General features: G+C 43.8%; 1 protein-coding gene across 1 annotated transcript in view; it reads right to left on the reverse strand.

Annotated features, from left to right (window-relative positions):
- The window catches only part of DNAH9 (dynein axonemal heavy chain 9), a gene marked incomplete at its 5' end in the record, with an annotated part of 193033 nt that overhangs the window by 126320 nt on the left and 42839 nt on the right, over nt 1–23874 (reverse strand). Inside the window, 12 exons of the mRNA XM_080993517.1 lie at nt 2571–2745; nt 6728–6875; nt 7194–7302; nt 7913–8040; nt 10290–10500; nt 11070–11357; nt 11886–12024; nt 13251–13408; nt 16707–16811; nt 18937–19093; nt 19503–19663; nt 21033–21272. Of these exons, the coding sequence (XP_080849643.1) occupies nt 2571–2745; nt 6728–6875; nt 7194–7302; nt 7913–8040; nt 10290–10500; nt 11070–11357; nt 11886–12024; nt 13251–13408; nt 16707–16811; nt 18937–19093; nt 19503–19663; nt 21033–21272 (2019 nt within the window). The remainder of the gene's footprint in view (nt 1–2570; nt 2746–6727; nt 6876–7193; nt 7303–7912; nt 8041–10289; nt 10501–11069; nt 11358–11885; nt 12025–13250; nt 13409–16706; nt 16812–18936; nt 19094–19502; nt 19664–21032; nt 21273–23874) is intronic.

Genomic DNA, 23874 nt, shown 5'->3' on the forward strand with positions numbered 1-23874 from the left:
TTGGATCAGGCTGCCCCGCTGTCTCTTTTTTATACTCTCTGGCCCTGTTTACATCCAGCATGGCTGTTCAATGAGGCATGATTTGTTTGAACATACACAAGTAATGAAATTGAACATTGCTTCTTCCTCTCATTTGCTTGACTGCAAAGAATACTTCCTGCTCTCTTACTCCAGTTTTACATGATGTACAAATCAGGGAACTGTTTGCAGGCCACCATGAAGCCATCATTTCCTCAGTCAGGTATCATAGAAAACAGAGGTATAAGAAACCTGAAAGTCTCCTCTGCAGTTGGATGTGCAAGAGAAGAAAGGAGAGGGAGGGGGAAAGACTCAAGCTCGTCAGCCATGCATGGTCAGACAAACTGTGGTTTATTGAGCAGCCTTATTACATATGGAGTGGGCCTCTCTCTCACACACACACACACCCTCCTGTTAGTTAAAACAACTGTCATCAGTCATTTGTTGCATTAAAATTTTTGATTAATACATTACTACCTGAAGTGATCATAGTTCTCAACACTGCATATTAATCTTACTATGTACACAAAGGTCAGGATTTCCTTTTGTTTCTTTTTCTGCTTAAAGAATAAGCTTTGCAAAGCTCAAACACATAAGCCCCTTTCACAACTGAAATGTAGATAGTAAAATGGCTTCATCTGCTTTGCCCCACAGTATAAAATAAACTGAACCAGAAAAACTGATCAACTCAGATACCTAGGTTCCAAATGAAGAGTGGAATAAACTTGGCCTTACCAAGAGGAGCTAAATGTTGGTGCATACTCATCTCCACTCTTCTATGGAATAATGCAAGCATAAGAGTAAGTCATGGGTTACTGTAATGGGTTGCGATTTGTTTATCTATAACTAGATGGAGGCATGCAAGACAGCAAGAATCAAAGAAGTCACATGAGAAAGAATCAAGGCATCTTGTCTCATCTTTGAGACAGGAGCCTGAGACATAGAAAATAGGTGTTGGAAAAATGCGGTTCCCTCCTGAAGAAGTGTTAGAATCTATTTCCACCAAACAAACTCTGGAGCGACTGAAACACCAATCATGACTGTCATCAAAAATTGAGAACATGAATACTGAAATGAGGAATGGGCCCTAGGCTTGCATTAATGATATGAAATACTAAACTAATGACTAAATAACAGAGGTGAAAAACAGGATTATATAAATAATTGGATAATGAGGCTGATTTAAATACAGAATAATCAGAGAGAGAGAAACCCTCCTATCTTCCTCCTGCCAGTCAAAAATTGTGAAGAGTGAGCTCTATTCTTCCCCTGTGCCTAAGGGGACACTGTTTATGAAGGCAGAAAAATCAGAGTTTCAGAGCCCTCAGGCTGATTTAAAAAAAAAATCAAATCTCGTAGATCTTACCTCATTCTCAGAGCAGAGATATGCCTAGTCCTAGGTTCAAAGTGCATGCCATCTGAAACCATGCTGTTTGGTTACTATAATTTACTAGAACCCATCGTGTCATGCTGGGAATGAGTGACTGGACTGGCAGGGATGGGAATGGCTTCCTCCAGAGATGCAAACACATCAAAGTTACTTAAGTGGAGTAAACCTCAGTCTGGAGACCATCCCCTCTCAGATAAAAGTTAGGGGCAGTTTTCCTCTAGGGCACATATTTGCACACTTGAGTCCCTTGGCTCTGTTATCTAACAAAACCAAAATTTCAAATACCTGAATGCCAAAGCTGGATCAATTCTAGAATAGTGTTGGCTATTCAGTACCTCCAAGGAAGTGGCATATAATGTCCCATCTCTGTTATTTGGGAGATGGGAAGAAAGGAGAATGAGCAATAACTCACTCCAGCCAGGCTAGCTCATCAACAGTATTTCAGGATCTTCCTTACATAGAAGGTCTTGACAAGGACACCCGCCTCTCTAACAGAATTTAGTAGAAGTAGAACCACTGCCCGGTTTTTGCTATACCGTGGTACCTCGGGTTAAGTACTTAATTCGTTCTGGAGGTCCGTTCTTAACCTGAAACTGTTCTTAACCTGAAGCACCACTTTAGCCAATGGGGCCTCCTGCTGCTGCCGTGCCCCCGGAGCACGATTTCTGTTCTCATCCTGAAGGAAAGTTCTTAAGCTGAGGTACTATTTCTAGGTTAGCGGAGTCTGTAACCTGAAGCGTATGTAACCTGAGGTACCACTGTACTGCTGTTAGCAACTCTGAGTGTACAATATGATTGCAAGTTCAGAGCTACCACCAAGTCTCATTTAAATTTGGAAGTTTCTGCTAAGACACACACACACAAAAGGCCTGAGGAAGCTTACATGGAACTAAAGGTTTCAATAATCCTAGCCCTCTTTTTTGAGGGATGTTCCTGCCACTGGGTGGAGGCTCCTCAACTCCATCTCATCTCACCTCCCAGTAAGGGTCACCATTCACCTCTGGGTAAATCCAACAAGCAACTGATCACCAGTCGCCACATCTGATCATATCCTCTGGCCCATCCATTTTGAGGGTGAGGCTCAGGTTTGCAGTCAGTTGCTAGTTGTAAATGTGAAAATGTATTAAATCAGTATTGCTGTGAGGAGGACATATTTTCTTACCTGGTCTTGGAACATAGACCCACCAAAGGCCCAGACAGCAGCAAATACAAAATACAGTTCATAGAGCTCTTTGGGGCAATCCGGAGGAGTGTTTTCCTTGGTGAGGAGGCATTCAAGGAGGTAACACAACATCTGAACCATGCTCTGCTCAGGAACTGGAATAATCTTCTTAAATCTACAATGGGAGAATTGAAAACTTATGAAGTTTAATTGGATTTAGCATGACTGCCATTTAACAATATGAGATAGGCGTATAAATCCTCTTTCCGAACATTAACATTTTAAAACTTTCATTGTGTATATCTTTCTTATCCACTGCTACAGAGAGCTATAAAATACCATCAGCACGCAGCCAAGTAATAACTGTAATCATAAGTTTGAGCCACTCTAAAACTTTGATCCTCTTGAAAGAAGTGAAATGGAAGCCTTGCTAAGGGCACTGATTTGCCACAAATGCAATGAGTTCAGAAGTGGTCAAATAACAGCGTAATAAAATAATCCCTTTCATCTCATATTTTACATGGGTTTAGGCTACATTTACAGATGTGTGAAGCCGGAAGAGACCTGCAGTTTGCTAAAAAGTAATTATAGTTATTGGAACGGCCGGCTGTACAAAATATACTTGTATTTGGAACCATCGGCTGCTCACCCTGAAATCTCCACGTGAAGCATACACAAGGCATCAAGCGGCCCTTTCCCCCTCTGCCTACACTATTTGTGGCTATAATACAGCCTTACTGACTATAGCAGTTAGAAAACATAGTGATAACAGCTGCAAAAAAAAATAAAAAAAAATCCACACTTCTTTTCAGTCTGAACTTTAGTGTACTTCTAGCCTTTGGTTTTATTGCAGGCATAGGCAAACTCGGCCCTTCAGATGTTTTTTGGGACTACAACTCTCATCATCCCTGACCACTGGTCCTGTTAGCTAGGGATGATGGGAGTTGTAGTCCCAAAACATCTGGAGGACCGAGTTTGCCTATGCCTGTACAGTACTATGGCCTGGGCAAGTGACACTGTGTGTGTGTGTGTGTGAGAGAGAGAGAGAGAGAGAGAGAGAGAGAGAGAGAGATGGTCCCTGTTTTACCTAATTGGAAAAGCAAGTTGTTACTCATTCATCTAAGAGTGCAGTAAAGGAGCGTTTCTGCCATCTGATATTTTTCTGCATAGATAGGCCCTCCGTTTGCAGCCAGATGATGGCATATATGAGGGGTGGACAACCCTATGGTTTGTTGAGAGCCGCATGCCTTCAGGGTCAAGCTGCCAGGGGGCATTTACAAGCAATAAGTGGGGCAGCCGTCCAAATGTGGACAGGGCTAGGATCAAAAGTGGATAGGTCCACCCCTTTTCTCTCTCTCTCTCATGTCCCCTTCTTGCCACTAGCATGAAATTAAACCAAGAGTCACACACACACACCTTCCTCAGCATACAGGAACCTTCACGTGCACTAGACAAGCCACTTTTTTGGTATTACTATGCCAATAATAATAATAATAATAATAATAATAATAATAATAAATTTTATTTATATCCCGCCCTCCCCAGCCGAAGCCGGGCTCAGGGCGGCTAACAACAATAAAACAGTACAAAAGTACAGCACAAACAACACTCTAAAATCATTCATTATAAAATTAATTAATTCAAGCCACTGGCAACCATTGGGCCAGAGCTCCGCGAAGATTGCCGAGGGAGGGAGTCAGGCTGTGCCCTGGCCAAAGGCCTGGTGGAACAGCTCTGTCTTGCAGGCCCTGCGGAAAGATGTCAAGTCCCGCAGGGCCCTGGTCTCTTGTGACAGAGTGTTCCACCAGATCGGAGCCACGGCCGATTCAATAGAATCCCACCTAGATCTGTTCTGCAGATTGTATACACATTTGGTGGGAATGTTAAAGAAATTAATTTGGGCCAAGGCCTTGAATCCAATGTCCTACTCAGAGTAGACTCACTTAAATTAAAAGACATTTCAATGGGTCTACTATGAACAGGACAACCTGCTGTAATTAAAGTAATAGAAGAAATCAAGTTATGCAAACTTGATTAATAGATCCAGCCATCTCATCATTAGGAAGGCTTGGTGACTAAATTTAATAAAAAAACATGTAGGCAGTATGTAAATTTCTGCTCAAAAATTAGAGACAAAATTTATCAGAAACAGCTTTTATCAGTAGAGGATTGAAGGATCATATGATAGTATAGGATAATATATTATAAGAAAATATGGGAAGGATATGCAACAAAAATAGATTCATTAGGTTGTTGGTACTGGAACCAGGGAACAAATTATCAAAGGTCCTGTTGAAAAGAGGTCTTGGAAATAATTTAAAGGATTAACATGAGAATAAGACAAACCTTACTGCAATAGCATAATCATTAAAATAGTTAAAAGATAACTGAAGATTTATTTTATCTTTTTTGCTAATGCCTCTGCAGATACTAATTAAAAAGTGGATTCTGTGCACAGTGGTGCATGCAAGCACTCATCTCCTCCCTCCTCCTTTTTTATATAATTTATTTATAATTTTCATTTATATACATTTCAATAGTTTAACCATAGTTCTAACATTTCAAACCTCAACTTTCTTCCTCCTCTTTCTGCGGTTCCTTAAAATTATTTTATCATTTCCTGCATATTCTAAATTAACCTATTCTTTAATTCATCTATTTTGATTATATATTCTTTTGAAACTGCAGGTTATTACAGTAATCCTGCCAATGTCTTTATCTGTTTACAATTTGTTTGTAGATATTCAATAAGCCATTTCCATTCGTTTATATAAAAAAGTTTGTTATCTTGATTTCTTATTCTTCTGGTAAGTTTCGCCATTTCTGCATAATCCGTAAGTTTTTGTATATATTCATCTCTCGTTGGGACTTCTTCTTCTTTCCATTTTTGGGCAAGTAACATTCTTGGAGCTATAGTTGCATACATAAATAAATTTCTGTATTGTTTGGGTAGTTCTACACCTACAATTGCTAAGAGAAAAGCTTCTGCTTGTTGTTTTTTACAAATGTTATCCTGTTCCTTAATCTCCCCAATGCTTATTTATGAGGGAGCCAAGGACTTTTTTTTTTTTACTCTCTTTCTTGGTATGGAAAGCCTAATTTTGACAGCTCCTCCTTTGGAGAAGGCAATTGGTGGCTTCTTAAAAGGGAAACATGCATAAATGTGAAATGGGGAAGTACATGAATGGATGAAGCCCTGCCCACCACTGGAATACAGCCCCTGAGACGGTCACTCATGAGGGAATGCAGCCCTCAGGCTGAAAAGGTTTCCTCAGACTTCTTGTATAGTATACTTGTGCTTTAAGACTTTTTTCTGTTACTGTCAAACCTCGGTTGTTGAACGTACCAGTAATCCGTTCTGGAAGACCGTTCGACTTCCGAAACGTTCGACAACCAAGGCACAGCTTCCGATTGGTTGCAAGAGCTTCTTGCACTCAAGCGGAAGCCACGTCAGACATTTGGGTTCCGAAAAACATTAAAAAACCGGAGCATTTACTTTCGTGTTTTCGGCGTTCGGGAACTGAAATGTTAAAAAACGGAGCCATTCAAGAACCAAGGTTTGACTGTACTAGGTGTCACTGTAGTGCCTCTACACAGTAAACAACCTTAGGGACAGACCTAATGGCAAATTATTATTTACTTATGACACTTGTACTCTGCTCTTCCTCCACAAAAGCCTTAGAGCAGCTTATATGATACAAAGGGACATCCTTTGAAGGCAGCCATTCTTCATTCATCTTCTGTGACTGGAAGAAGCGCTCAAGGTACAATGCTGAACTTCTTTTAATACAAAACAAGAAACCAGTTGGGGAAGCTAACATGTAGTAAGGTAAAGGTAAAGGGACCCCTGACCATTAGGTCCAGTCGTGACCGACTCTGGGGTTGCGGCGCTCATCTCGCTATATTGGCCGAGGGAGCCGGCGTACAGCTTCCGGGTCATGTGGCCAGCATGACTAAGCCGCTTCTGGCGAACCAGAGCAACGCACGGAAACGCCGTTTACCTTCCCACCAGAGCGGTACCTATTTATCTACTTGCACTTTGACGTGCTTTCAAACTGCTAGGTGGGCAGCATAACATGTAGTACTTAGAACAAGTGGTCATAAATGCACATATGGTAAGCAAACCTGTGTGAATTGTTCAGTGTGCTCGACCGTACCTGGTTCTAAGAGTGTCCAGACAAATTGGCAGATACTTGTCAAACAAAATGGTCAGGTTAGCTCGCTCTGACTGGATTTCTCGTCTGTCAATCCAGCTACTCACGGGAGGATTCCAGCCCAGATCAGCTGGATTGATGTAAAGGATCCCTGGGAATGTGAAATATCAGAAGTCAGCAAGAGAGTTACCCAGTTTTTCCACATCCAAGTTATAGGTAGTTGAAAGATAATAATCTGGTATGATTATGCAGCGACAGCAGCAACAGGGTCCTTGGACAAGGTGCCTGCCATCACTAGCATGGCAGCCACGCTAGCTGGGGCTGATGAGGATTGCAGTCCAAAACATCTGGAAGGCAGCTGGTTGGCTACCCTGGCTCCCTTCATGAATCTTAGGCCAAAGCTAACCCCCATTCACTTTCTACCATGCCAAAATGAAATGTCCCCCTCTTCCTCTCCCTTGCCACCTACCTGCTCTAGAGACAGTGGCAGGAGTGGCAGTCCGCAGGTGACTGATTTCGAACAGCAGCCTCATGGTGGGATTGAGAGGAATCCTTTCATTGCTTGCTAGTGTCAGCACCTGCAAAAGGATAGATCCAGTCAGGTTGGGAAGACAAAGAGCACTGTGATCTGCAGAGACTTCTCAGAAGCATACTGATTGTATGCAACACAGGACAATACCTTACTTGAAACACCGAAACTCTTTATATGGAGTTGCAAAGGTTTCCTCTAGTTTTCTCCCAACTGCTAATTTATTTAAAGCATGAGAATAAGGCCACTTATATAAAACGCTCTTTATACTATGTCAAAAATCAATAGAGGGCTTGCTTGTTGCTTCTGCTCCTACCAACATCCCAGGAAGAAAGTGTGCATTCTGCATTAAAGACCCTTTCAGTTTCTGGAAACAATCTTCTGGGTAGTCTCTACCCTGGACAATATTCCCAAATTGCATTCAACTAGGTGCAGGAACCATATGTGGGGACTGCACAAATACCAAGCGGTAATGTTTTCTGGATATAGGTTTGTTTGTTTTTTTGTTCCTGAAATTGCAGGGTTCCCACCCTCAGATTCTTGAAACAAAAAGAGTTGTGAAAGTTTGGTCCTATGGTTTACATCCGTGTGCCTTTTGGCAAAGGACAGATTATTCTATGTACTCAAGAACAGTTGTTGCCCTCAAACTTGTGTCTTACCTTATTATCATCCATGACAGTATTAAGAGACTCAATCCACATCGGATCAATATCACCATCCAGCACAATCCATTTGGGGCCGTCATGTGTAATATTAGCTAGGTCTCGCATAATTGATGAGAACAATCCTAAAGAGATCACAGGCACTGAGTGGGATTCTCAGAGGACTATGCAGGCTCCCTTTAATAACGTACGAGTGTTTTTGTTGCTGTCGTTAATTCAGCTTGCATACGAACAAGCAAAGCGAAATCTAGATGCAGTTAGTTAAATTTGATAATTACGAAAACAACAGGGTATGAATAGAATCTCCTTCAGGAGATAATGCATAAGCGTGATCAAATAATCTCATTGAAAATAATCCCAGACCACTTAATACTGCTGAGAATGGTTAAGGACAGGGAAGAAGAAGCAACAGCAACAACAAAAAATCTCGGCAGCCCATTCAGAACAAAAAGGGAAAGAAGAACTGTGATTATGAAAAGCATTTGACTATGACTTTGCTGTTCTCCGTCTCAAGATGACACCATCTTCAAAGAAAGAACATAACCACAGCAAAAGTTTCAGAAGTTTAGATGACAGACATAGCACACAGTGGGCTGCCTTTTTCCTATTTGTCCAATATAATTTCCCTGAAATTTCCCTCGTAAATGCAGGTACAAACCAAAGGGAGCTAAGGTGTGTCCATCCAGATGTGGCTGAACTATGCCCACCAGTCCCAGCCAGTATGGCAAGTGATCAAAGATGATGGGGTTTGTAGTTCAACAACATCTGAATCAAAGATTATGGGATTTGTAGTACCTCTGTTTTAAACAGTTAGGTACTAACAAAAAGTTACAAATTTAGCATGTACTTGGTTCTGCCCTACACTCTGCTCTCATACTGCAATGTAAAAGCAAGCATACCATGCAATGTTAAACATATTTCCATGTCTACGGGTCCACATATTAAGTATCTCAGCACCATAGCAAATTTCTTATTTCAGAGTATCTTGCAAATATTTTGTATTTCCAAGATAACCCAACTGCCTTTTTTGAGTATGAGGAACTATTATGTACATGATGTTAGATTCCTCAATATTTTCATTGCTAATCACAGAAGTGAATGTAATATAATAGTATATATATTCTCCTCATAATCCACAGTTGAAAATCTAAGCCACACTCCAGCTCTCAGTCAGTCATGCTCCTGAGCTGCTTTTCACTCACACTTGTTAAAATTATAAGACACATCAGGGATGCCAGCTGGCAAACCCAAGAAGATAACAAAGCTTTGGCCTATACTAGTGAGTCTGTCGCTGAGAACAATGGCATGGTTATATAGTGCTGAAAAGATATAACATCCAGTATCTCTTGATATAAGGGGGTGGAGGGGAGGGATAGACAGAGGAGATACTTCAGTGAAGATTAGAACTGCAGAAACTCCAGAAGGTTTTGATGCACCATAGATGGTCCTGGAGTTTGACAATCCCACAAAGAAAATAGGGTGTTAGAACCAGGGCAAAGATATTACGCAAGGTTCATTCTATCCTGCTTACACACACACAGTGGGTAAGAACAGTGAAATGGGGCTGGGGAAGCCCCAAACCTCTATATAGGAAGCCTGGGAGGGAACTGGCACGTCAGCAAGTCAAAGTTCACATGTCTCAGAGGGTAGAAAAGAGACAAGGAAGCTCTGGAAAGGCCATTTCCATTTAGATATTGTGGGGTGACCAAGGAACTCTATAACTGAACAGAAGCACAGAAGCTAGACTAACTTCCATGAAAGAGGACTGGGAAACATATCCTGGTAAGGTCTCAGGCTGCTGTTTTCTCTCTCTCTCCCTGCCACCTCAAATTAGATTTAAAAAAACAACACACGCCTTGCCTTCTTTCCACATCACAAAGGCCACCTTCTTGCAAGAGTTACATTTCAGGGGGCCCAGGCACTGAAAGTGTGGAACCATACAATGCATTCCGAAGATTACATATCCAAAGATATTTTTCTTGCAAAAAAGTTGAGTAATATGCAGGGGAGGGGTGCTTATGAAATACAAGGAAATTAAGAAAACAAAAGTGCCTCTGGAGAAGTCTGCAAGAAAGTTCAGATGAGAAAAGTACACAAGAACAATAGCAGCCGTACTGCACAGCACACCAGAGAGAAACACGAGTTATTACTTTTCATGAAAGCCTCATCTATGAAAACAGAAAGCGCTAGAGACATGCGAGAGAAAACGCTGGAAAAGTTCTAACGTGATGAGAAAAATCTCATACCTGCAATGAACTCTCAGAGCACATATTCTGGATTAATTTTTTGGATTTTATTTTTATTTTTAATTTATTGCAAGTGGCAAGAAAAATGTCTCTCTTCCTAGGTTTTGAAGATGTGAGAACACCCTTACCATCCTTCCACTCTCTTGTAGCAGGATTAATGATGCCAAAGAGTTCATCATTGGTAACCGCCTTCGGATTGAGGTCCATCCAAACAGGCCGCCGCTTCATGATGTGATAGGTCTTGTTGAGAGATTTCAGCACCTGTGACTTGCCTGTACCTGCATTTCCCACCACAAAGACAGAGTGCCGAACTGCCAGGAGTTCTTCCAGCTGCACCACCTACACACAAAAAAGCCAACAAGATAAAACCACTACGTTGTGCACAAAAGTACCCATGTCCCATTTTACTAACCATGCCAGGCTGCTCTCATAATGTAAATTCAGAACAATGTATATGGTTCTCAAGGCCTGCAAAAGCAGTCATCATCAGAAGAAAAAGAAAGGTCCCTTGCAATGTGATGCGTGAATGGCCACAAACCAAGAACAGGAAACAGGCAACAAATGATAAAACAGGTTTGGGAAACCTGAGGTCCTCCAGATGATGCTGAACTACAGCTCCCATCAGCCCCAGCAGGCATAGCCAATGGCCAGGGATGATGGAAGTTGTAGTTCAGTAACATTTGGGGGGGGACATGCAAAGGAGGTGAAAAGTGAAAAACCTGAACATGCAACAAAAATGCACCAGGGATGCCTTCATGCACACACACCCTTAGCTAAGTTCTTTTTTACAGTAGACAGAGAAGACTCACAGAAGCACAGAATTGCAGATTTGGAACAAAGTTAAGTAAAGAAGATCTCAGAGGACTCCTGCAGCCTAAAGCTTGGGTAGATGAAAGCCACGACCTTACTTTGAGCACAAAGTTGTCCTCTGGTTGCAGCTTGAGTTCCAGCACAGCTTGCTTCACGAAAGATTCGAAACTGAGATCTCGCTTTCTTGGAACATCCAAAGCAGGAAAGAGGTCCCCAATCAGACCCATGAATACTGGCATGTCATCCGTCACAATCTTAGGGATGTTGAAGTCCCGAAGAGAGCGCATCAGCACCTGGTCTTCAGGGCGGTCTGGGTCTCCTCTCTTGAGAGATCCAGCAACAACCAGGACTGACTTAATTGCACGTAAGCCCCAGTCATAGTGATCCTAATGAGAGAGAGGAGGGGACGATGTATTTTTTACTTGGCCTACACATCAAACACTGGAAGTGTATCTGCAGATATCAGCATGTTATCAAAGGAACACAAATTAACTTCCCTCTAACTCTGATCCTCAGCTTCGTGCTGGAGTGACTTGAAAGTACAGCCTCCCTAGGCAATAAGCAGTCAATACAGAAACAGTCAGGTGGAAGAAGTGAAGTGAGTTGGTGGAATCCCAAGGGGCCTGACCCAGAAATCCTGAGAACCAGTGAGGTGCGTAGAAGATCCCAGGTCTAGGAACACCAGGACTCACACTAGCCCACCACCACACATCCCATGCATTTGGCATGGGAATGTAATCCCAGGCAGGAGCCAAATAATAATGGAGAGCAGCAGTTCACAAATGTATATTTGATTGTGAAAAGGGAAGATGTAGATGTTCATGAGATGCATCATGGAGATGTTTACAAAAGTAGAACATGGCAATACCGTGTGATATCGGATGATAGAGAACAGCTAATGAAATGCAACCTACCTGCTTTGACAGCAGTTCTTTGCATAACTGGTAAAGGGTGATGAACTTCCTAGCTAACAGCCGGGCCTCTATGAATCCTTCTGCCACCAGCATAATTTCACAGATCAGCTCGAAGTCTGGCACAACCATTGCACAGGGCCTAGGAGAGAAACTCAGTGTATGTAACCAAGCCACGCAGGAAGGTGTCTTATACAAGGTCAGGCCATTTGTCCATCTAGCACATGACTGTCCTAATCCAGACATTGGGTGGGGGGTGTTTTATTTTTACCCCAAGGGCCTCAGGCAAAGCAACAGATGAAGAGTTCTGCTTTTGTGTAAGAGGCATTGTGTATGTGCATTTCAGCCATACAAAAATCACATGCATAGAATCATAGAATTATGGAGCTGGAAGGAACCCTGAGGATCGCCGAGTCCAGCCCCCTGCAATGCAGGAATATACAGGTGTCTCATACTGGGACCGAACCTGCAACCTTGGCATTGTCAGCCCCACACTCTAGCCAACTGAGCTATACACACACACACACACACACACACACACATACACACCTGACCCTCCATCACAATCTAGGGGCACATTTAGTTACTTATTCATTATACCTATCATCATCCAGTCAGCCAGCCAGCCAGCCAGCCAGCCAGCCAAAGAGCTGGTTGTGGGATTTTCTGCGTCAGGGACCAAAGTAACTCCGCTGGCCATAGATAAAGTGCACCTTGACCTTGGGAGGGGGCATTTGCTGCTCCACCTAAGGCAGCAAAATGTTGTGGGCTGTCTAGGCATGGAACTGAGGATCCTGAACAGGAGCACTCAGTGAACCATTTTGTTCCAGGCCCCACTTATAGTAATCACATGACTTCCTGAGTATCTCCACCAGCTCCATAAGCACAACTTCAGGGATACTATGCGAAATGTGTTTCCTGGAATTTACATAGAGAAGCAAGAGCCTTATGTGCTTGCATAGTCAGGACCTGGATGAAAGGCTCTGAATGAGTCACTTATATAGCCTGTGTATTCCAGAGCAGCCCAGGCTGGTCACTTTCACCCATAAACCAGAAGACTAAGCACTGGGCTACACCTTGGAGGGAAAATGCTGTGTCTGGTTCATTTGCCCTTGCCAAAGTAGAATAAAATACACATGGCAAAGGGAGATCTCATGATGAATAGTGTTGGGTATGGAGCAGTGCGTCCCAGGTACAATTTCCAGTTCAATGACAAGCCCCAGATTGTATACTGAAAACCTCAGTTTACATTCCATAAAATGGGAACAACAGCTACTTACCACAAAACACTCTTGCAGGAAAGAATGAGGCAAACGTTTTAACATACTAAAATGTCGAAAGCTAAAAGGAACGTGATCCATATCTTACCTGAAAAGAGCTTTCAAATTCTCAGGCAGCTCCGTACGACCGGCATAGCCAGGATTCATGGTGATGAAAATGCCAACAGAAGGAACTAGTTTAATGTCTTCACCGAGGAAATTAAAATTCTGCTTTTTGTCCCTTATGGCATCCTGTATGCTTTTCACCTGAAAATGGAAGAAGATGGGGCTTTTCACTCTCCAGCTCCACGGATTTTTTTTATAAAGTGTGCTTAATAAAACGTGTGCTAAAAAAGCTATGTGGTATTATGGTACATATTAGAATCGAGCATTTATCTACACTGCAGCATATCTAAGCAAGAAGATGCCTCCTGTGGGTTGAGAGGGCTGGCATCATCTTTTTTAAGTGATTGCTGTTAAAACTGCTACCACATTATGAGCAAAGTGTATCTTTATGAGCCGCTGTACTCCCTTTTTCCCCTCCAAAATGAAGGGGGGGGGGGAAAGGCTGCTCCATGGCTCTGTCAGTGTAAATTTTATCCCCTATGAAAAATGATCCCTTCTGCGCCAAACCATTAGGGCTCCTCCAGTCCTGTTTCAGACAGTGGCTAACTAACTGCATCCGGGAAGCCCAGAAGAAGGGCACAAGAGCAGCAGCCCTCCCTAATTTTTTGTCCCCAGCACCTGGTTTCCAGAGGCACACTGCCTCTGAAGAAGATTTTCCACTTGATTCCAAGGTTAATGAGCAACTGATGACCTACCCTTCATGAATTCATCTAATTCTCTTTTAAAGCCATCTCAGTCAGTGGCCATCTCCACTTCTTGCTTCAGTGAAGTCCATAAATGAATTATGCTTTTAGGTGAAGAAATACTTTCTTTTGTCTGTCCTGAAACTACAGCCAACTTCATCAGGTGGTCTCCCAGTTGTAGTGTTGTAATGGGGGAGAGGGGGATGAATAATTTCTCTCCGCCCTCTTTTTTTCCATGCCACATGGAAGGTTGCATGAACATTAAATTTAGGCCAGAAAGACCCCTGCCTCCTATTGACAGAAACTGACTGTTAATGTGAGCAGTTCTCATGCAATCCAGGAACAAAATTTAGGATGGGTCATGGAAGCAGGAATGAGGAAGCCTGTGACATATCACCACCTTGCAAACCAGGACTATTCCAAACCAGCCAAGGCAGGAGCAGCTATATAGATTCATTGATACTGGGATAAAAGAAATGAAAACCCTTCATGCCATGGAAAAATGTCTATAGCATACATTTATCCCCCTGTGTGATGGCTCTGCATAGCCAACATCATAGGAATATATTCAAGGCTAAGAGCTAATTAAAACAGAACACCCACTGCTTTGGGCCAACAATGCAATATCTATACATGCTAAGCTATCCAAGGTAGAATTTTAATTGACCTGGAAGTTAAGTGAGATTTTGCGAGTGGCTGCCTTGAATGTTTAATAGCAAGACTAGCACATCTACTACAACATACATGACTTGCTAACTTTATGGCCTGCTTTGTTCTGCTGTGCGGCTTGCACCTCTGAAGCACAGATTCATCGTTTTGACTATTATTCTTTGGAGGGCTTAATGTCAAGAATGTTTTTCCTGTTGTGCTGCTTTCTGAGAGGAAAAACAGATCATCAACGCCATGTTTACTGGCTCAAGATAATCTCTGTATTAACAAGCTGTCTTCAAACACAACCAGCACTTGACAAGACACTCAACACTTGACAAGATAAGCATCTGATTAGGGCTTTCCCCACCATCACATTAACGCTCCAAATTGTATTTAAAACTACGATGATAACTTTACAGTGGCACTGCTTATTTTATTTCAGTAGTCTAACTAATGGAGAAAAAACATGTAACGTTGAATCGACTAGGGCCTTCTTGTCTGAGGATACCGTTTCTCCTTTAATCAGATAATACCCTTTTCTATCTTTTCCTGGGCAGTGCACATTAACAAGCTCAACAGTGTCTAATGATCACTACGTGGGCTTTTTACACACAGAGCACTTAAAATGCACAGGCCTCATATTTTCACAGAGCACTTCTGTACACAGCACTTCACAACTGTACATACCTTTGCCAAATAACACTGCCTAAACCAGAAAGGAGGAGGGGCATATAGAAGAGTTTGGATTTGATATCCCGCTTTATCACTACCCGAAGGAGTCTCAAAGTGGCTAACATTCTCCTTTCCCTTCCTCCCCGACAACAAACACTCTGTGAGGTGAGTGGGGCTGAGAGACTTCAGTGAAGTGTGACTAGCCCAAGGTCACCCAGCAGCTGCATGTGGAGGAGCGGAGATGCAAACCCGGTTCCCCAGATTACGAATCTACCGCTCTTAACCACTACACCACACTGGCTCTTACATATAGCTATGCTACAACTGCCAAAGAAGCATTATGTTCTCTATTTCTACTGAGTATCCCTACAGCAAGATCAAATGCCCCTCAGCTACTGTTCCTCTCCGTACCCTACAGCTTCCACGTTCTTAGTCCATTTTTGACACCAGTTCTGCACCTGGAACCAGGCAAAGCTGATATACAGAATTCCCACCTCACCCAACAACTGTCAAGCACTGGAACTCAACAGAAATAAAAAAGGAATTATGCTTATAATGGGACCGAATTGCATTTCCAAATAATACAACCACAAAAGCAACATTAAAATCAGCAAACCAAGCCTCCCCCCACTTCTTCTGGATCCAGGTAACCCTATCTTGAAGAAATTTGGTAAGTGGCAATCAGGCATAGGGCTTTTTCTGAGGTGGTGCCCCATTCATGGAATACCCTCCCAAGAAAGATTAACTTGGCATTAACTCTTATGTTTTAGATGCCAGTTTCACACCACATCGTCCTCTCCAGCCTTTGATGGTTACTTGCTTTTCTGCTCTTGTCATTGTTGTCCTTTTCCACTGGATTGTGTTTATATTTTATTGTTAATCCGTTTTTACCATTAGCTCTCTTGAAGACTGATCAGTGGAAAGGTGGAAATAGAATAAATAACATAAAAACAGTGACCATTTCTGGGCATCACACTAAAATATGGTTTAGCAAGACATAAAGGAGCCTTGCCTCCTTCTAGGCTTGCACACTCTCTCTCCTTTCCATGCAGCCAGGAGGAGGAATAGCTTGAAAGCCCTTGCTTCCACTTTTCTTTATCCACAGCATGACACATTATTTGGACTGCAACTGTGGTTAAGATTTACTATGGTGAGTTTTAACAAGCCTGCTTCAGAAACCGTAGTTTGCAGTAGGCTTATTTTAAATGAACCATAGTTAACGTTGCCCACAGTTTGTCAGTCTGGACACAGCAATAAACCATGATTAATTGAAAGCAGAAACAGAAGGCCATGAAAGAGGGAAGAGAGGAGAGCCCGGGAGGAGGTTAGGCTCATTCATGTCTCACCAAACCATAGTTTTGTGTGACATCCAAATGCAGCCAAGCTCTCAAGCTACATCCCTGCCTTACACTTCTTTCCTACTTATTACTTACCTGTACAGCCACCACTGACAAGACTTCAACAGAAATTCTGTTAAACTCATCAAAACAGCCCCAAGCACCAGTCTGGGAAAGGCCTTTGTAAATGTTCCCACAGGACTGCAACAAAAAAGGGGAAAGGACAGCAAAATTACCCAGCTATTTTGTTTCGGTGAAATGTGTATACAACCTATTTCCAGTCTCATGAGCAATTTGTTCTGTAGGCACTTTCTAAAGAGCAAGGGAACGGAAGGTGGAAGCTAATAACAGCAATGATGAACTTGGATAGGTTTCTCAATTGTACAGTTTTATTACCTATATGCAAACCACCCATTTAAAGATGATTGGTACTGGCTGACAGCACTCCGAGCTCAAATAGATGAAGGAATAATTCTAGGGTTGCTTACTTAGATCATTGAGAAGCAATGAAGGGCCATTTAGACAAGGGCTGGGAAACCTGCAGTCCTCCAGAGATGGTTGGACTACAACTCCCATAAGACCCAGAAAGCATTGTCAGTAGTCAGGAATAATGGAAGTTGTGGACTACAGTAGCTGCAGAGGCAGAGGCAAGGGGGAAGAGATGTTCTTCACCCCTGCTCTAGTTTAATGAAATGTTTCTTAAGCTTTGATTTCAAAACAGGATGGCCCACACCCATGAAATTGTGACTGTGTGAGGCTGTTGTCTCAGCACCTGACTTGAAAGTGAAACAGGCCCACCTACTTTTTGCTGTGCTGCTGCAAACATACAATGTTGACTGCATTGAAGGTAGGTGCACTCAGGTCTAGCGTTGTCTGTTGGCCATGATATAGCAATAGTAGATAAGGCAGTTTCATTTCCAGGTCAGATGCTGAGGCAATCCCCTCAGAATGCCACAACTCTGCTGATGGATCCTGAAAGTGTTTCAAATATTCTGGGAACTTTGTTCTTTAAAGCAAAGAACTGGATACAGCCCCACAGCCAATTTTCCCACAAGAGGGAAAATAATAAGCTTTTGGGAAATGGAACAGAAGTGAACAAGGAGAATAAATCTGCCCTGGGGAGAACTGCAAAGCTTGAGTGTGATCATGCTTCACCGCAGCACTACTCTGTTTTTATGCAAATCCCATTCAAATCAATGCAGATTGTGCAGAAAAAACTTCCCAGTGGGACTGCACCCCAAAGAAAGTGGAATGAAAAGTATGTCAGAACTATAAATGCAGTTTCTCCACACAAACAAAAATGTGTGGCAGTAATTATAGGTATTTAGCTTTCTGCAGAGTTTTGGATTTCTAGTCCTCACCAGTGGCGTAGCGTGGGTTGTCAGCACCCGGGGCAAGGCAAGTAATTTGCGCCCCCTAACCCGTGGATTTTAGCACTCGAGTGCGAGCGCCCCCCCCAGGTGTTGCGCCCGGCCCCCCTGCACCCCCCCACGCTACGCCACTGGGGCTGGGGGCGAGCGAAGGAGCCAAGGACCCCCCCCAAAGGCTCAGCAGGAATTTATTAAATTTATTATTTGCGGAGCCCCCGCGGGCCGAGGCAGCCGAAGCCCCCTCCCCTCAGGCGCCTCCCCGCCCCCTCCTCTCCTTGGGCTGTAGGTGGAGCTCCAGATCCGGGCTTGGCGAGCGCCTCTCCTCCTCCCGGCCGGGTCCGGGGGCTTCCAGCCGTGCTCCGTCCTCGCCCCCCCCCCCCCCGTGGTTGAGACTTGCGCTGAGAGCCGGAGCCAGCGGCACCCCCTTCTGCCGGGAGACCCTCGCCCGCCCGCCGGCTTCCTCTCGGAGGGTTTTGGGGAGCGCAAGGCGCGGCGAGGCCCCTCGGAGCTCTCCTCCCTCCCAGTCAGCAGAAGCAGCCGCCGCCTGTGGCTGGGCCGAGGGGATGGCGGCGGCGGCGGGGTGCGGAGGCTGCCCGTGCCCGGCCAGGCGTCGGTGGCAGCGTCGGCGCTGCTGCAGCGGCTGCTCCTCCTGCGAGCAGTGAGTGGAGCGCAGTCGCAGCGGCGGCGGGGAGCGCGCACACGCTAGGGCGTAAGGCTGGCGGTAGCGGCGGGGAGCCCGGCGGAGGAAGGAACTTGTCCCTTCCCTCTGGACTCGCGCCCCCCCCAATGTTGCGCCCGGTGCGGCCGGCACCCTTGGCACCCCCCACGCTACGCCACTGGTCCTCACCATACCTTTTAAGAGAAACTTCCCTAATGAACCAGCATTTAGTTGAGTTTTCTCTCTACATAGAATCTTACTAGTATGCTATTATTCTTGACTGTTTCTTAAACGTTACCTTGTAGTCCATTTGCTCTGAACAGTTGAAAACATACACCATGATGCCAAGAGCTCGGCCAAGATCCTTGGTAGTTTCTGTCTTCCCAGTGCCAGCTGGCCCTGCAGGAGCCCCACTCATGGTCAGGTGCAAGGACTGGGTGAGGGTGATGTAGCATCTTCAAACAGGAAGGAAAATATCATCATCATCATCATCATCATCAAGGCAACTTACACAAATTAAAACAAGACAGAAAAAACACACAAACAGCCTAAAAACATATAAAAGATAATCATTTTTAAAAACAATTAAACTGTAATAGAAATCAAAACAATATGAAAACAAATATATTGAAATGTAAATAATAAAAACAGCAAAAACAGCAGAGCACTATTAAAAACCCTGACCTTAAAAAAAAAAATCTTGGAAAAAAAAAAGCCTGGAGCTGCAAAACCATCAAGGCTTTGTGAATTGCACATCAGAAATAGCAAATTTCTGCAAAAACAAAATGGGAGGGTGAGGAGAACAGATTCTGCAACAAGCTGCCAAACTAAAGCTCCCTTGACTGAGCCCTTCCAGATACCTACCTGTCTGTCAGAGGAGTGATGACCAGGCGGGGTGTGTTCCCAAGGTATTCATAGGAATATAGAAACTGTGCATCACAAATGTTCGCGTAACAGTGCTTCTCCTCATCTGCCCACCTGTGTCGGAGTTGAGACAGCCAAAGAAACACCTGTGCATTGTCCACCTTCAAGAGCAGAGCAGAAAATGAACATAAAACAGCTTATGGAGGGGCAAATGGTATAGCTGGAATACCAAGGTGATCTACATGCTCCACAGCAATCGTGAGTGTACTTGGGGGCAATGACGTCAATGGCTTTGCACATCTCACCATTCCACAGTGAGGCAAGTGCCTTGACAGGAGTGCCAGTTAGGTCGGGTAGAAAATCCCCCAGAGCAACACAGTGGGTCCCCCATCCCTGCAAGTGGAGTAGCTACATTCACGGCAAACTTCTCCAGGGAATGGTGGGCTCTCCAATCAATGGAGCATTAGCAATCCATTCTACGGCAAAGACCAGGTCAAGGGCATGCCCAGCTACATGGGCTGGAACATTAATGTACTGAGAGAGCCCCATGGTTTTCATGGAGGCCATGACGTCCCAAGCTGGTCCATTTGAGGCAGCTTCAGCATAGATACTGAAGGCCCCCCCCCCATCCACTGTGGTAGGGTTCTCCAACACTACATCCAAGACTTAATTCACCAGCTCGGCCAGGGAGGTTGCAGGGAGCCAGGGAGCAGTGGGATAGATGGTACATTAGCGACATCCCTGAGCTGTCTCTTTGGCCAAACATTCACAAACAACCCCTCAAACCCACGCACATTGCCAGTTGGTATCCTGGTAAGGACGATGAAATTCTTCTGGATGACTGTAACACCTCCTCCCTCCCCCTCTGACCTGGAATGGTGCTGCACCGAGCACCCTGCTGGGTCAGCATAGGCCTCCCAGCCCATTTGCCAAGGTCGAAGTTATGCATGACAAGTATGCCCCATCATACACAATCAAATAATGGATGATCAATGATGTATTATGGACAGACCTGGCATTTAGCAACTACATGACCAGGCCAGGGGGCCAATTGACCAGTGTCCCCAAATTCTGAAATACAACAAATAAAGCAGAGTGGGCAAGGGCTTTGATTTAACTTGCCTTCCTCCCACCTGTACATTTTTGTCCACTCTTACCTGCCACCACCAATCCCACATCCACACTACCTTAGCTAAGAAACATAACGCCATTGACCCACCTCAAAGACCCGAATCAAAAACTAGGCGTGACTCACACCCCAGCTCTCACCTGGTACAAGAACCAAACATTCCCTCCTGTATCCCAGGATGAATTCAGCATATCACCATCCTAATGTTGAGAAAGCTGCCCCGAGGAACCCTGAGTTAGGATGTAAAAAGGGCAAACAGCAATGGCAGCATGGCTTCAAAGTAATCCCAGTGCTGGTTTAGCCAACTACTCGTCTTCACTAGCAATGCACAAGCTCGCTTCTCAGTAATCCTGAGAAAAACAGTATGGAAAAGATCCAGATGTTTGTGTTGTGTGACAAACCTTCTGAGCGATCATCTTGGCCACCACATCTCGAGCATGCACATCAATGGTGCAGATGGTCATGATCTTCTGCCTGTCACCCTTTGAGAGATGTCCTATGAGCATGGTGATGAGGATGTTCAGCTGGGTCACTTGCTTCTTGTAGTACTCCTTCATGGCATTCTCATAGCCTTCCTCCAGCCTGGCAAAGGCAATCCCAACCTCTGTGGTCCACCAAATCTGAGTACAGGTGAGTGCCACCTTGGAAAGAGAAAGAAACTCTGAATACTTTGCAAAGTTAGAAATAAATTTCTAGGCCACAAGAGTCTAAGGGGTGGGATTCAACTACAGTGGTACCTCGGGTTACATACGCTTCAGGTTACATACGCTTCAGGTTACACACTCTGCTAACCCAGAAATAGTGCTTCAGGTTAAAAACTTTGCTTCAGGATGAGAATAGAAATTGTGCTCCGGCGGCGCGGCAGCAGCAGGAGGCCCCATTAGCTAAAGTGGTGCTTCAGGTTAAGAACAGTTTCAGGTTAAGTACGGACCTCCAGAACGAATTAAGTACTTAACCCGAGGTACCACTGTAATGAGTGCTGTCAATGGAAGCCCTGTGGAGGGGCTTCTGCTTCAGCAACAGAGTTTTCCTTCCCTCTACTTCTGCCCCCCCCCCACACACATCAGAATTGTGTCAGAGGGGTCAGGAGAATCCGTGGAACAGCATCCAGGATAGGGAAGGAGATGGGGGGGTTATTCTGTCCAGCAACCCAAAATATTTGCCCTAACAGAGGGATCTCTGTGTATAGGGTGGTATATAAATTCAATAAATAATAATAGTAATAATCTTCTTAGCATGATGCTGAATTCATCCCAAAATGATTTTTTTTTCATTCATAGAAGAAGAAATATGTGGTAAAAAATTGTGTCAGGAAACAAAAAGACACCAAAAATACATTTGTGGATAATTCCTGAAAAGGCTACAAGGATTTCGTCTTGTGATACAATGCTTTACTACAGGAGTACAGTGGTACCTCGGGTTAAGAACTTAATTCGTTCTGGAGGTCCGTTCTTAACCTGAAACTGTTCTTAACCTGAAGCACCACTTTAGCTAATGGGGCCTCCTGCTGCTGCCGCGCCGCCAGAGCACGATTTCTGTTCTCATCCTGAAGCAAAGTTCTTAACCCAAGGTAATATTTATGGGTTAGCGGAGTCTGTAACCTGAAGCGTATGTAACCTGAAGCGTATGTAACCCGAGGTACCACTGTACTGTATTCCGCTATTGTATAAAATTGCTACAGATGAATAAGTCCAGAGATACTTCAGGAATTTTCTCTGAAACATAAGCTGGGACAGATTGGTTTTTTTTCCATCACTACACTCTCTCCAGCATTAACCAGTGTTTCCCACTTTAATGGGCAAATGTTCCCAGGAGATGGCAACTCATCAAATGAAAAATCCACCAAAGGAAGAAGATAAATTGCAATTACCCTGAAGTAAAAAGATGCCTCAAAGGCCATACCTTCCCACAGGGTTATGGCCACAAAAGATCATGCAGTCATGGCCTAGAATAAAACCTGGGATTTAAACATTGCCGATCCCAAAAACATCCCCACTGGCCACCTGCATTAGGTAATCTATGAGAAGCCATAAAAATGTGATATATAGAATTATTGCCACTTAAAGGTCAAAAGATAGAAACGGTAGGTTAACAAATATTGCAAGTCAAAATAAATCATCAGGAAGGGGTGCTTTTTCATAAATGAGGGTAAGCAAAAGACCTATGCCAATAAAGCTTTGCAAATGGTTCCGAAGCAAAAATATTTCCAACTTCTTAAAAAAACAAAAACTGGTGAAAAGTTGTGGCCTAGAAATACCATCCATATTTTTTTTCAGTGTCAAAATTCTTAATAAAATTTTGATTTCCATACTGGAAAAACAACCACCACTCAATTTTTTTTTTAAAAAAAGACAAAGCCATGTCCTCCAAGCTTCTATTTATTACATATGGAGAAAATGGATTTTCTTTCTTCTTTTATAGCAAAACTAAAATCCTCTGAGCTGTAAAACCATCTGATAATCTTTAGTCACTGGCAACCCAATTCTTAAAGCACTTACCCAGCTCAGAAGCTATTAAATTGGAGCGAGTGTTTGCAGAGGGTGGAAAATTATAAGAAGTTCAACTGTTAATGCTTTACTGTTAGCCATTGTTTATTCCAGGGCAGTCGCTGCCTTTTTCACCCAGTTTGCAAAGATCTGAGATATGCAAGCTCCTCATTCTCCCACTGGCTTTACCCCACAGAAAGGCTCATGTGCTAATGTTCTTTTCAGACTACAGAAGCCGTTGGGTTTTTTTGTTTGTTTTTTTACAGGAAGCTTCCATAGGACTCCTACTTCCCAACGATCCATTAGGCTGCACTTCAATTCTGAACTCTGGTAAGCAATTGAGGCTTAACAACCAGAAGCAGCATCTGATGAGAATTTCGCAGCCACGGTGCAAGCGGGTGCCCCAGAGCACTGACAGTGCTTTGAAACTCCCATTGTTCCACGTGCGTTTTGCGAGCTGTTTCTGAGCTCTGGGCGCTGCACTGGACCTAAGATTTCAGATTAAAACTGCGGAGTGGAAGGAAAGGAGGACCTGTTTCTGCCTCCCCACTTCCAGCTACTCTCTGAAGACTGGAGAAGAGACCCTCTTAAGAATATTTTAGGGGGGTGTGCAGGGGAAGGACTAGACCATGTGAAAAATGAATATTATTTCAGCTGCAGTTCATTCATTTTCAGCTTTGTATTTTGGTTATTAAAAAAGTGCGCCTAGACATTCCGTTGTGTTAAGGTAGCATTTAGCTCCTAGCTTTCATACCTC

The sequence above is a fragment of the Podarcis pityusensis genome (assembly GCF_964106645.2).
Source record: "Podarcis pityusensis genome assembly, chromosome: 2".
NCBI lineage: Eukaryota > Metazoa > Chordata > Lepidosauria > Squamata > Lacertidae > Podarcis > Podarcis pityusensis.